General features: G+C 39.3%; 1 protein-coding gene across 1 annotated transcript in view; it reads right to left on the reverse strand.

Moving 5' to 3' along the window:
• The window catches only part of trpm4a (transient receptor potential cation channel, subfamily M, member 4a), a 75,366-nt gene that overhangs the window by 25,589 nt on the left and 36,014 nt on the right, over window positions 1–13,763 (reverse strand). Inside the window, 5 exon segments of the mRNA XM_040116830.1 lie at window positions 775–839; window positions 1,714–1,891; window positions 3,891–4,060; window positions 5,274–5,342; window positions 5,345–5,450. Coding sequence (XP_039972764.1) covers window positions 775–839; window positions 1,714–1,891; window positions 3,891–4,060; window positions 5,274–5,342; window positions 5,345–5,450 — 588 coding nt within the window.

Here is a 13,763-nt window from a genome sequence, read left to right on the forward strand (position 1 = left end):
ATTGAATATGTTAAATTCCTAAATGAATCCACTCCCCCCAGTAACATAAATACCCTCATTCTTCGAGGCACTGGCCAAGGAGGTGGAGCGGCATCCATTTTCAGCTCAAGCCTATTTATCAACCCTAAACCTAAACTTAATCATAACTAATTCAAAAGCCTAATTCTTAGTCTTACACACTCAACCTGGAAAACATGAGTCTATTCTACCTGTACTCTGAATTTTTTGTCTGAATTCTCTGAGTTTTTATCAAGTTTAGTCCTTAGTACAGATAAAGTAATTATAATAGGTGATTTTAATATTCATGTGGATGTAAATAATGATAGCATTAGCACGCTACTTATCTCATTACTAAACTCAAGTGTCTTCTCTGTAAATAAACCAACTCACTGCCATCAGCACTAAATTCAATGCCATGTTTCAATATAACAGAGGCTAACTTTAGTCCCTCCTAGATCGATTATCTTGTTGATAGTGCTTCAGGCCCAATGCGAAATGACAACTGACTCTATAGCCCCTCTAAAAAAGAAGATAATAAAACATAAGAGATTAGATGTATGGTTTAACTCCCAAACCTGCATACTAAAGCAAATGATGTGAAAACTTGAAAGGATGGTTGGAGTGCATGATAGCACAGAGACAGCACTGGGGAAAGTTACAAATTACCTTCTAACTGCATCGGACAAAGTATTTGTCTCTGTATTTCTCTTGTTCGATCTTAGTGCTGCATTTGCCAAGAGTGAAGAATGAGAACGTATTTGACAGTTTCCTCACCTCCAGCATGTTGGCGTCTCCTGAGATGAGCATGCAAAGCACTGGGATTTCAATACTGCCACTACCTGTTGTTGGCCCAAGATAAGAAGTTAGACGAAAAAGACAGCTTCTCTACAGACACTTACCATCAAGCAAAGAAAGAAAAAATAAGAAATGCCTTCTCATAATATCCCACAACTTCTCTAAAAAGTATATTATACTTCTTATTATGAGCTGAATTGAGCAGTAGGTACTTAACAAAAACAGCCCACACATCGTGTACTTCTGAAGGTCATACACTTGCAGTAATTACAATAATGTACCATATGCTGAGTTTCAGTGTATCAGAAGATTTTGTGATTTGGAAGTGGATTTTTATAGTCAGTTGCAACATGTGAAGTATTTACATACATCTTTTTCTCATTTGTCCTTTAGTCCAGCAAGCAAAATCCAGCAAAGTGCTTCAGCTACAAAATCATGTGTGTAGAAAATAAATTAACTGAAAGCCAAAATATTTCACATTGTCATGTCTTGGGCAACACTGCAACTGAGTAATATACTAAGCATTCTACTGTCTAATAAATTATTTAATAAATGAAGTAAATCTTAGGTTCTTAGAGAATTACTGTGGCAAAGTGAGCCTAAACCCATAGTTGGTAAATCAAGCCATTAAAAATAATGCAAAATGTTTTTTTTAATTCATGACTGATACAGCCTGTGACACAGCTGAAGGAGCTCCTCTTCATACGGTATTGTCCAACTCTGTACTATTTGCCAACAGTGCTGCCACTGAGGTGAGGAGTGGAAACTGGACTTTAGAGCTCCGTACCTTGGTGGCGTGTGTGGCAGGTGACAACTGTTATGGTTCTGTCATGTCTAAACAGCCTGAAAATTGAACTTTTCCATTTGGTAGACACACATGCAAAACCCAAAAGACATCAGTATGTCTCACTGTCTCACCCCAAATGCCTGTGCGCTGATGGGAAATGTATTCCTCCAGATTTGCACGAAAAACTGCCTCTCCCCCCCGGCAGCCAACACTCCCATCATCCACCAGGAGGAAAGCCTGGCAGTTGTTGTCCAGGCAGCAGGATTCACGTGATGTGTTCTGAACATAGTATCGAGCAGGAAAACTCCCCTTCAAACAGACAACAGTGAGTGAGTTAATTCCCAGGAAGGGATGGAAATTACTCTGCCACCCCTCTGCTGATAAAATGTCAGGTAGGAGCATTTGGGGCCTCAGTGAGTACTGCTTAGTCTCCCTCTCTGGGTTATCTGGCTTTACTGAATCTAACATCAGCCATCCTGGATAACTTATATCATGATGTTGGTTATCACATGGCTCTGTTGGCTCTTGGTTTAATAATCCAGCTACAAGTGAGTTTATCCGAAAGAGGCAGAGTTGTTAATTACAAGCAACATTGTCAGAACCATGAATGAAGTGACTCATGTGATATGAGATGAAACAGTGACACCTGCAGATTACTTCAGTTATAGTGACAGCAGAAAGTGATATTCAACACAGTGAAATGTAAAGAATATGATCCCATACTTAGAATAGAATAAGAAGCTGCAGAAATAATTTCCAAATATTTCAGTTAGGCTGAGGATATACTGTAAATAAATGCTGGAATTATTATAAGGGTCTTAAGTATAGAGTAAGCATTTTTTGCTTCTTTGTCTGATGATGAAAAAACCGCAATGAGTACGTGATGTGCATAACAAACTTATAGTAATTGCAGTATTTTTCGTCTTCCAAAGCAAAGAGGAGAGGAGAGAGGAGGAGAAATGTGGTTCATAATTGATGATTCTATCTGACATATATCTATCTGGGAAATATTTCTTGTGGATTATTTTTCTCATAAAGGACAACAGGGTTTAGTTTTTTCATATCCAATTATCATCACAAAGTATCCTAATTTTATTCTGAGCTGCAGTGATGGAATAATTTTGAATGATTTAGTGTGGTAAACTCTCCCTGTGTTTGTTAGTAGCGCTGTTTTAAAACCAGAGTGACACAGGGAAAGTCTCCAACAGCAAAATGATTCCACTGACTTATGCAAATATCTATTGATCTTTAATATTTGTCACTTTATTGTAAACTCTTTTGTTCCTGTTGGGATCCTGTAGGAATGATGACACTGTTTTCCAATGAGTAGTTTATAAATGGTACAGTCAGTGCTTGGTGCACAGCTGTTGTATTTCTGTCTAATCTCCTCTAATATGCTTGTGTAATGTCCTCTGTTTCATTTTATCTCACGTGCCTTAAGGTTATTCATCTCTCCATATAAAGGCCACACCTCCCTTTTTATTGTTTTTTTTTTTAAATCTGGCTGTTTCTCCTTTCTGCTCAGCTTTTGTGGGCTGTATATGTTATTTAATGTAAAAAGTTGGTACAAAAAAGGATTTTGAAGAAGTATGTGAACCTAAATTTGATAATGGTGTATACAGGTATAACCATGAGTTATAGCACCATGGATCAAGCTTAATAACACACTCTCTTGCTTCCCACATGGGACTTACAGGATGAGGGAAAGATGCAGTAGCGTGTATTTATCAAAGCTTCATATCTCACTCCAACATGGTTTTGAAGAGATGGTGCACAGCTGTACCAGCTGTTATTGGACTTGTTCCATTTCAGATCTACACTCCCATTTATTTTTCCTATTTTGTGATTCTCACATGCGAAATAAGATGTGTTCACATTGTTCTTTAGAAAAGAAATAGAAATATATAAGAAATATATATTGTACATTCTATTTGCAGCAAACACAGATGTCAATCAAGTCAGTACAGAATTTACAGCAAAGTATAATTCACCTTTCAAGGGATACATAATTCTTTACTCCGACAGAGTTTTATAAAAACTGGAGCAAATTTAAAAAAGTCATTGACAGTCATCATAAGGACTGTCACTGCTCATTTTCCATCATGTTGTGCAGAGTTTAGCGGTGTGTGTTTTACTGTGAATTACATAATAACAGGTAACAGTAATGAAAGATTTATTTGTGTCTAGTCATGGTGCAGGAGGAGGCCAGCTGGAGGAAGGCTCATGACAGGTTAAGGGTGCAGGGTGAAGGCTGCAAGGTGGACTATCTCAGGACAAGTTCATGGAACACCTAGTGTATCATGAGTACCTGGGCATGGACAAGCTGCTGCCTGTTGTGCACCAGGCCCCAGGGTGCAAGTCCCACAGCAATCACTTTCTTCTCGGAGAGAGCTGGAGCTGCGGCCCCGTGGTCCCTCACCGCCTCGCCCACACAGCGGGACACACCCTCCCTCAGACCCCCTTTCAAGATCCAGGTCCCTGGGAAAGAGTAGGGAGAAAAATTGTGAGGTGGGTGGGACATACAAGAGGAGCTTTTCATCACAGTCATAGTTTAGTGTCTACATGAAAAACTACATGAAAACTTTTACTAAACTAATATTTAGAAAATTCAAATATCATTAAAGCAGTCATTACTTATATCGAGCCCCATTCCAATCACCTCTGCTTTGCTGTTTTTTTATTTGGTGTCGATGAAAGCCAACACTTGCTGCAGAGAAGTTTCACATTAAAAGCCTTATGACAGCTCAAAGGGCATAATTCCTCCCTTTCCTGGAAGGCTTTTTATATGAATCCGCTGCAGGAAGTGTTGAGTTTCATTGATATTAACTTAACAAAAAAAAAAAAAACATTTATCAAGACAACAGGAAAACATAGAGAAACTGTTGAGCGAATTCTCTTTTTCTCTTTTATAGACCAACCACTGTAGCTGTACTGTTTGCTAGACCTGCATAGCTTTATCTGGATGGTCTGCATCTTTGTTGCTTGTGCTTACACAGTTCATTTTTAATATGTCTTGAAAACTGTTTAGCACTTTGATTAATTTGTGTTGTTTTTAAATGCTTTATAAATAAACTGCTTCATAAATTACTTGACTTGAATGTAGCCATTCTGTTCCCAAATATAGATTAATAATTTTGTAATGTAATGTAAATGATCAAAATCTCAATATAAAAAAATATGTGATTAATATTTTAGCAAATTTTGACTTGTCAAAATATCTGCTGTGAAAATTTTTCTTCTAAATGCAGATCATTTGGAGCTTTTAGTCAAATTAAAATTTTAACCACTGTAATGACAGATTTCAGAAACATTGTTTTCTAAATATTTAACAAGTAATTGTCTTTTCAGTATTGCTATACTTGCTTTCCTGTTTACGCACACATAGAGTGTGTTCTGGATATAGAGCTTTACTCACCTTTTTTGGTTAAGTTTAATAAATTGAGGGAATGCCTCTTACACAATTTAGTGTGCTTTTTAAATATTTAGATGTGAATTATCTACGTGTAAGATTTAACAAATCCTGTTTCTCTGGAAAGTGATTATTATCCAGGAGTCAGCTGAAGCAACTGACCAGAACAAAAAGATATAATACTAACGATATTTAATCATTTTTGAAGTTTTCATACAAAATGGCTCCATGTTGCATTCTCAGTGCTTTCTATTGATCCTAATGGTAACTATGGGTTCTTACCTGTGCTCTGTGCAGCCCTTACCAGCCCGTTTCTGAGGACATCTCTCACCCATGTTTTGATCTTCTCACCCCCCCCCCCACCATCGACACCACCAAGTTGGGTGATGGCGGGCCCCAGTGAGCTGTCATCAGGGTGTAGATGATCTGAGGCGATGTGTCACATGATAGCCGCAGAAACTAGACAGGACAAAAAGAGGACTGTGGAGTCTGACAGATACCCAGAAAAGGAATGCATTTATATCAGATCTTTTTCCAATGATTCAGACAAGGATGCAAAGCATCAAGAAATCTTAACATCATTCACACTGTTTGTCTGACCACGGTACCTGGCAACTAAAATTAGACCTCCAGTGGGCCACCGCAAGCAGCCTTCCTTCTGAGAAGATGCCGTACTGTCATGTCTCACATGTTGAGTAACACCCTGTCCATCAGGCTTCAGCTGCAGTTTTTAGCTATCTCACTTCCATTGGACAGAATAAAATATTTCCGTTTTATCTCGTTCCGTATTCTACACCAGCTACACAACACATACTTAACTTATACAGCTCAGTGGGGCCAAAAGCATCTTTTAAAGAGTAACACAGATAATACCATGTAGAAAGGGAGTGTTTCACTGTGTTGTCTGCCTTCTCTGGTTATCAAGGCAGGTTTCACCTTAAGGTATGGTGAAAGGTGTGCTATGTTGGTACCTGTAACCACACCCAACAGGGATGTCACAGTCTGCTGACCACACCATGTCGTACACTTGTGCATCACTGCAGCAAGTAGTGAGACATTAAACCTCTAGAGGTCAGCAAGAACAAGATTTTTAGTGCTCTTTAAGAGAGAGACTTCACCCTAAATCTTAGGCCACTACAAGTTCAATTCATTGGATGGGTCAAGTCAAGTCAAGTAAATTTTATTTCTAAAGCGCCAAGTCATAACAAAAGTTTCACAGGGCACTTTTCCTATACAGCACCTCTAGACCGTACTCTTTATAATATTGGGTTTATTAGGAAAACTGGATACTGTCTTCTAAAAAGCTGTCCCATTCCTTTCCGTGTAAGTTGCTCACCAGGTACATACACCTGAAGAGTTTTTGGATTCATAGAGCAATGTCACGTTGACAGGTTATCATTTATTTTTATTGGTTTCTAATCTTCAAGAAGGCAGGTCTTATATAACATGAGTTAAAATGACTCCCTATGATTTCCTACAGTGCAGACACTTTGCCGCTTGCTCTCCTCTTTGCTCACATTCTTTTGATGATGTCCTTGTTTTTTTCTGCTAAAAATGACGGACAGTGACTTTTGGATACTTATGAATCACTGGGACACAGAAGGCTGTGGCCATATTTTTCAACACTTTTATTAATTCGAAGCTCTAAACCTGGGATTAGCCGAAGCAAGCAGCAGCAAGATCCATCAATTGGAATTGAATGTGAAAGTTAATGGACTGTGTCTGAATGATGCCCCTTTACAGTGGACTCAGAAAGTTAACAAGGGAATGCTAACACACAGCTAATTAGCACCAACAGCTCACAGTCTACATACATGTTCTAAATGTTTACTTTCACTGACCGATGGTCAGGAGGTGTGAGGGCTGTGTTCGTACCTGGGTCAGGTCTAACAATGAAATAAAATTAAAGATTGTATCATTATGTAACCCTGGTTAAGATTAGCATTACCTCAGCATTGATGAAAAAGGTTGCATCTACCCTAATTAATCACTGATTTAATGCATCAGCCGGTGACTATGGCAAGTGTCCCAAATCAAATAAACCTGCCATGCTGGTGACCAACAGGTGCATGCTGGGTCTGGCTAAACACTAAATGCTAAAATCCTGACAGTGAATTTTTCAGCTGTGACTTCTACATGCAATTCTACCATTAGTACACCACCTTTCTGCTGTTTTTGATAATCCCTGTTGTGACTGCAGAGGCTCATTCAGGTCAATGTTTGAAATCTTTGAGGAGCCCAGTGAGACCAGAGAGGCTGAGAGGAGTGGTTATATTTTGCATTAAGAATGAACTATCAGCGAAGTTGGATTTAGAGCATTTTGTCAAAGATTTATTAGACACAGTGCACAAGACTCACAGAGTGACGTTCAGACAGGTTTGTGCAACAAATGACAATTGTTGTAACTCACTGTACAGAGGAGAGCATCAACAACTACTGCGTTGCCTGCGTTGCCTGGAATTTATTGGTTGCTTTCACTGCAGTTCTCACCTGGGAACCATTCAGCCTAAAGATGTTCTTTAATATAATTGTTTTATCATATACTATTATTATCACCATTTAACCCTTTTACCCCTCTTTTCCCCCTTTTAAAAATATAAGCAATAACATTTACTTGAAGTACATTTCAACTGACTTACTTTATGCTTTTATTTGAGTACATTTTTGCACAAGTAATTTTACTTCTACTTGAGTAAAATCTCTTTTAAGTAACAGTACTTGTACTTGAGTACAATTTTGCAGCACTCTTTCCACCCCTGTGACATAGTCATGTACGGCTGCAAAGGCAGAGTTAGCAACAAACCTCCCCAACAAAAAAGCATATTACTTGAAAACAGATTTGCACTGCTGTTGCAGGACCATGGACCTCCGTCCCGGACAACCTCTGCCTTCGCGAACTGTTCAAGTTGCAGGAAAAGTGGTCACAATCTCCCCCTTCTGTTCCTGAACATTATGATGATTTGCAGAACATTATGTTGTCACAGTGAAGTTGACCATTGACCGTTATATATAAAATGTCAACACTTCATCATTTTATCCTATTGAGATTTGAGTTAAATTTGTCATAAGTAGCATATGAATTCTTGAGTTATGGCCAAAAACATGTTTTTTATGAGGTCACAGTGACCTTGACCTTTGACCACCAATCTCAAATTCATCCTTGAGTCCAAGTGGATGATTGTGCCAGATGTAATGAAATTCCCTCCAGGCGTTCCTGATATAATCGTGTTCACAAGACTAGGTCTGACGTGAGGTCACAGTTACCGTGACCTTTTATTTGACCACTAAAATCTAATCAGTTCATCCTTGAGTCCAAGTCAATGTTTGTGAAATTCCCTCTTGAGATATTGCGTTCATGAGAATGGAACGGACAGACGGACAACCCGAAAAGATAATGCCTCTGGCCATGGCTGTCGCTGGTGTGGAGGAATAACAACAGGATATGGACTCACTCATTCTGAAAGCAAGAGGATACAGGGAACGCTGATGACTGGGCATCAAAATCTGACTGTTGGTGATTCGGCTGTAAAAGATGTAAAAGTCATGAGCGTTAAGAACTACAATGTATACTGCTCTCCAGGGGATATCGTCTCTGATATAACAGAAAAAATCCTAAATAATCTGGCTACACACTAAGATCTGCAAATAGTCAACACTTTTCCACTCATAGTCTTTTTCCAAGGGGCCCACTTGTTCAGGATCTGAATGACATCCACTTAAACACAGACAATTCAAAAGTTTCACTCTTTGTTTTATTAGATCACAATGCTACATTTAACTTGGTCAAAACTTTTAGACTAAACTACTGTAATATAAAACTGGAAAACTGGGTGGCACTCTCTGGAACAATGCTGACTTGGTTTAATTTGAAGGACAAGAACTACTTTATGACAGTTGGTAAATTACACACCTGAGTGTTCACCATCTATATGCTCCCACTACGTCAGATTTAGAAAACAACAAAATATCTGACCATAATTATGCAATGACCCATAGCTCTATATAACTTTATCACCAGGTGACTATGGTCCCATACACGCACTGATGTAGATCATTGAACAAATCAGTGATTGGATGTGGCAATATTTCCTCCAGTTAAATAAAGATAAAACAGAAATAAATTTTTTTGGAGCCAAAGAAGAACGATTAAAACTCAGCACTCAGCTTCAGTTGCTGACTTTAAAGACCACAAACCAGGCCATAAATCTGTGGTTTATAAAGCACTGAATGGTTTAGGGCCAAAGTACATTTCTGATCTGCTGCTACATTATGAACTGTCAAGAGCTCTCAGAAGGTCTGGGACAGGTCAGCTTACGGTCCCCAGAATCAAAACTAAACCTAGAGAAGCAGCATTCAGTTTATGCTCCACATATTTGCAAAAACTCCCAGAAAACTTGAAATCTGCTCAAATTCTCAGTTCTTTTAAATCAGGGTTGAATTCTTTTCTGTTTACTGCTGCATTTTGTTGAGCTGAACTTGGACTGTTTCATCTTTTGCACTGTCCTCCCAGAGTGTCTGTTTTTTTCGGTTTTAGCTTGTTTTTATCTTCTATTTTATTTTGCCCTTTTGAATCCGCAGCACTTTGAATTGCCTTATTGTTGAAAGGTACTATACAAATAAACATGCCTTGCCAGACACCAAAAGGTGAGAGTAGAAGAAGAAAGGAGAGTGGTGTGCTCTTGATAGCGGGGAACTCTTTTGTTGAGACAGTAATGGACAATGAACGATCACTTCTCATCCCTGACGTAGTTTAGTTTCTGTTTGGATCAGTATGTTAACCTAAATAAACTAGAACCAATCAGTTCAGTGCACAGCTGGTGACACGAGAAGAGCGTCAGACAGGGCTGGCCCCACCACTAAGTCGAGTGGTTTGACACTGCGGGGAATAAGTCGAGCGGTGGAAAGCTAGTGGAGCTCACCAGGGGCCGGGATCACAAAATAAGTTCAACTTAGTCTGGCTCTCTTGGGGTTATCTGGCTTCACTGAGCCTAAAATCCACTGTCAGGGATGTTTATATGAAAGAGGCAGAGTTGTTAATGAGAAGCAACCACATCAGAACCATGAATGAAGGGATTCATAAGATATGAGATGAAACGGTGATACCTGCAGATTACTTCAGTTATAGCGAGAGCAGAGTGATATTCATAAAGTGAAATGTGAGGAATATGATCACATAACTAGAAGAGAAAGAAGTAGAAAAAGTAGAAATAATTTCCAAATATTAACGTTAGGATGAGGATACACGGTAAATTAGTGCAAGAATTAATATAAGGGTCTTTAGTATAGAGTAAGTATTTGCTTTTTTGTCTGATGGTGAACCAACTGTAAGGACTATGTGATGCAAATACAAACTTACAGTAATGTCAGTGTCAAAGGAGAGAGGAGGTGAAAAGTAGTTAATGTCTGGTTAATCTATTTGACATAAATATTGCATTTATAATCCTGGGAAATATTTAACTGAGTCTGGAATATTTTTCTAATAAAAGACAACAGAAGGTTTAGTTTTTATATCCAATCATTATCACAAAGTCTCCTCATATTATTCTGAGCTGCAGTGATGGAATAAAAGAGTAAAAGCATCGTCACTGTCAGGAATCCTGTCAGGAATCAAAGAAACTTTACACAGTTAAAAGGCAGCTTTAATCATCATTATGTTTTGATTTATTGTGGTAAACTATCCATATATTTGTTAGAAGCTCTGTTTTAAAACCAGAGTGACACAGGTAAAGTCTCCAACAGCAAAATGATTCTACTGAACTATGCAAATATCTATTGATCTTTATTATTTTTCACTTTATTTTAAACTCTTTTGTCCCTGTCTTGATCCTGCAGGAAATATGACTTTTCTTTCATTGATCTGATCGGTCAGTAGTCAGTTTGTTGACAGGTTTTAATCTGATCCTGTGAAATTGACCTGCTCCGGAGCAGATTAGCTCTGCCTCATAGCTGACATGGTGATCTAGTTAAAATGGTGATCTACCCCCAGTTAAAAGTGAACCAGCTGCATGATACAGGAGACTGTGTTAAACTCAAAGAGCTGGATAACAACTAATCTCTCTTTATGGTACAGGCACCAGGCACCAGGTTCAGGTAAGGTCAGCCCCATACAGATCCCAGCCCAAGGCCCAGGGGGGGCCCATGAAAAGGTCTCTGGTTGATCCTTAAATGGGATCAAGTACAACAATTTAATTAGTAACTTATATCAATGACAATACAATTTATATGTATTATATAAATATGCGATGAAATAACATTTCAACATGTCATGTGATACCCCAACCCCCGCTGTTATTGTGAAAATGGTGTAGTCGAATCACTTTGCTAGTCAGATGCACAGAACCTACATGTGCCATGAACTGACTAGTTAAATCAAAATTCGGAGTCACCAACAATAAGAGGCTCACAAAAGAAAAGCCAGATTAAAGAGAGAACGAGAAAATGAAACAAGCACTGCTGCATTGGCCTTATAAAAGCTATTATACTGCTTTTTTTGGTATTTTTCTATGTTTATATACATTGCATTGTTTTATCCTGTTTTGTTTTAAGGTAAAAGGGCGCATATAACTGTCACAGTCTAATTTTAAAGAATTTTTTTTTAAATTGACTTGACCTTTTGTGCTTTATAATCATATCGAATGTATTTATGGAAAAAGGAGCATTGCCTGGAGGGGCGTATAACACTGGATTTGAAAATGGTTGAGAGACTCCATGTGTGTTACTATTTGCCAAGAGCTTGTTTGAAATTGACTGTGTTGGGATTAGAGCTAAGGGTGGGAGAGGGTGGTGGTGGAGTGCATGTGGGTGAGGGGCCCAGTTTGGAAAATTTTGTCCCCCTGTCCATAATTCCTAATGGCTGGCCTGGATAAGGCCTGCATCTTTTCTTGCTGGTGGCAACCGGAGGCATTCAGCACATGTTGTGGCCTGTTAGTAGCTGGTTGAGGGTGGTTACCCGACCTGAGCCTGATGGGATCCATCGGGACCCAGCAGGTGCGGCCAGGTTCGGACAAAAATTTAGAATTGATGTTTGGGTTCTGGTCGGGTTCGGTCACATTGGTGAACAATTGGCAGTGGAAATTTGCCTTTTGAACTACTAATTAGGATGGGTTAGCCTTCTTGACATGGTGCTTCAAGTTCTTTTTAGTGAAAATATAGTGTAAAAACACATAAAAATTATGTACCTATTTTGTTGGGCTACTTTGGCGCTGGGGTTTGTTTATCTAAGTGAGAATGGAACACATGACTATTTCAGACAGTAAATAATCATAGGCTAAGGATGGAGGACATCAAAAAAATCTGCATCAGGGAAGTTTAAAACTAACAAAAACCATGCAGTGAAATTGAGGGTATGGAGACATTTCAACTTAGTCATCAATGCCGATAATAACGAAGCAGTTGGTTATCTAAAATGTAAAATGATTGGGGTTCTGATGAGATATGACAGCAAGAAGACTGGGAATTTGGCTTTGCAGCGACACGTGGACAGAGGGTGCAGGATACAGGCTGTGGGTGACTTAGGGCTACTGCAGATTATTATTACTGGCTTTGCTACTACCTAATCAAAGAAAATTACACAGCAGGCCAAAGCAAAGATCATAGAGAGATGCATACTTTTGAAGAGATAACCATTTGCTCCATTGCAGGAGAGGGTTTTGTGGAGTTAGTTCAAGAGCTCATTAATATTGGTGCTGCATATGGATCTGTGTCAGAAAAGTAAGCACAGCCCGACCCCACATCAGTGTCTACACGGTTCCAGTGAATAGAATTAGAATGACCACTGACATTTGGACAGAAGATTATCACAAATTAAGCTACATGACAATCACTTGCCATTTCATGACATGGTCATTCAAACTGATTCCACTGCTGTGCAGGTGAGAGACCATGGCTCAAACATAATGGCAGACAACTTGACTACCAGGAACGATTAATCTCACACAGCTGGCACAGGAAGCCAGAGGGGTTGCCGACACTGCAAGCTGCCAAAGAATTGGTTAGGTATGAAAAGAAGACGGGCCTGGCAGCTATGCTGTCGAAATAATTGATGCAAATGGTGGAGAAAAGATATATATATATGTCTATCTCACTTTGACCTCTGTCCGTTTGGAGTACCAAGAGTTGCGTGAAAAGCTAGAAGGCTGTGGAGAAAGTTGGCAGATCAATGGCATATCCCCAGATGTGCTTGACTTTCTTGTTGAGTTCCTGTGGCCATTCTACAAGCCCCAACGTGAACTTTAAGGAGACCAGAACACAACCCTATACCTAGTGTTCCTCTGCTTTGAGCAGCTGAAGCACTACTGTAGAAGAACAACAGACACCCCTTACCAGCAATCACCTGGGAGAGGCATCTCAACTGGATCCCATGACAGGTTGAGATAGAGCACCAATATAAAATCGCTACTTTCCTTTAGCAAAAACTACAGCCAGCTCAGAATAACCAGTTCTGCCACATCAATATTGAAGCGGCAACCGCAGGTGATGGGCCTGCACCCAAGAAAGTTGAAGTGGAATTTGATGACTGGGAAAATCTACTTTTGACTGATATACTTGATGAAGTAGAACTGTATTCAACACATAATCCCCCCATGCACAATGACATGGATCTTTTGGGCTGTTGGCGAGAACACCATCTCACTTAGCCGAAGTTAGGTGTACTTGTTCGGGGCATTCCAGCTAACAGCAATAGCAGTGAACTGAACTTTAGCATTGCTGGAAGAACCATCAACCAGAGGAGGACAGCGCTTAAGCCATCCATGGTGGATGCTATACTTTTCC

This window comes from Xiphias gladius, chromosome 3 (genome assembly GCF_016859285.1).
Source record: "Xiphias gladius isolate SHS-SW01 ecotype Sanya breed wild chromosome 3, ASM1685928v1, whole genome shotgun sequence".
NCBI classification, from domain to species: Eukaryota; Metazoa; Chordata; class Actinopteri; order Istiophoriformes; family Xiphiidae; genus Xiphias; species Xiphias gladius.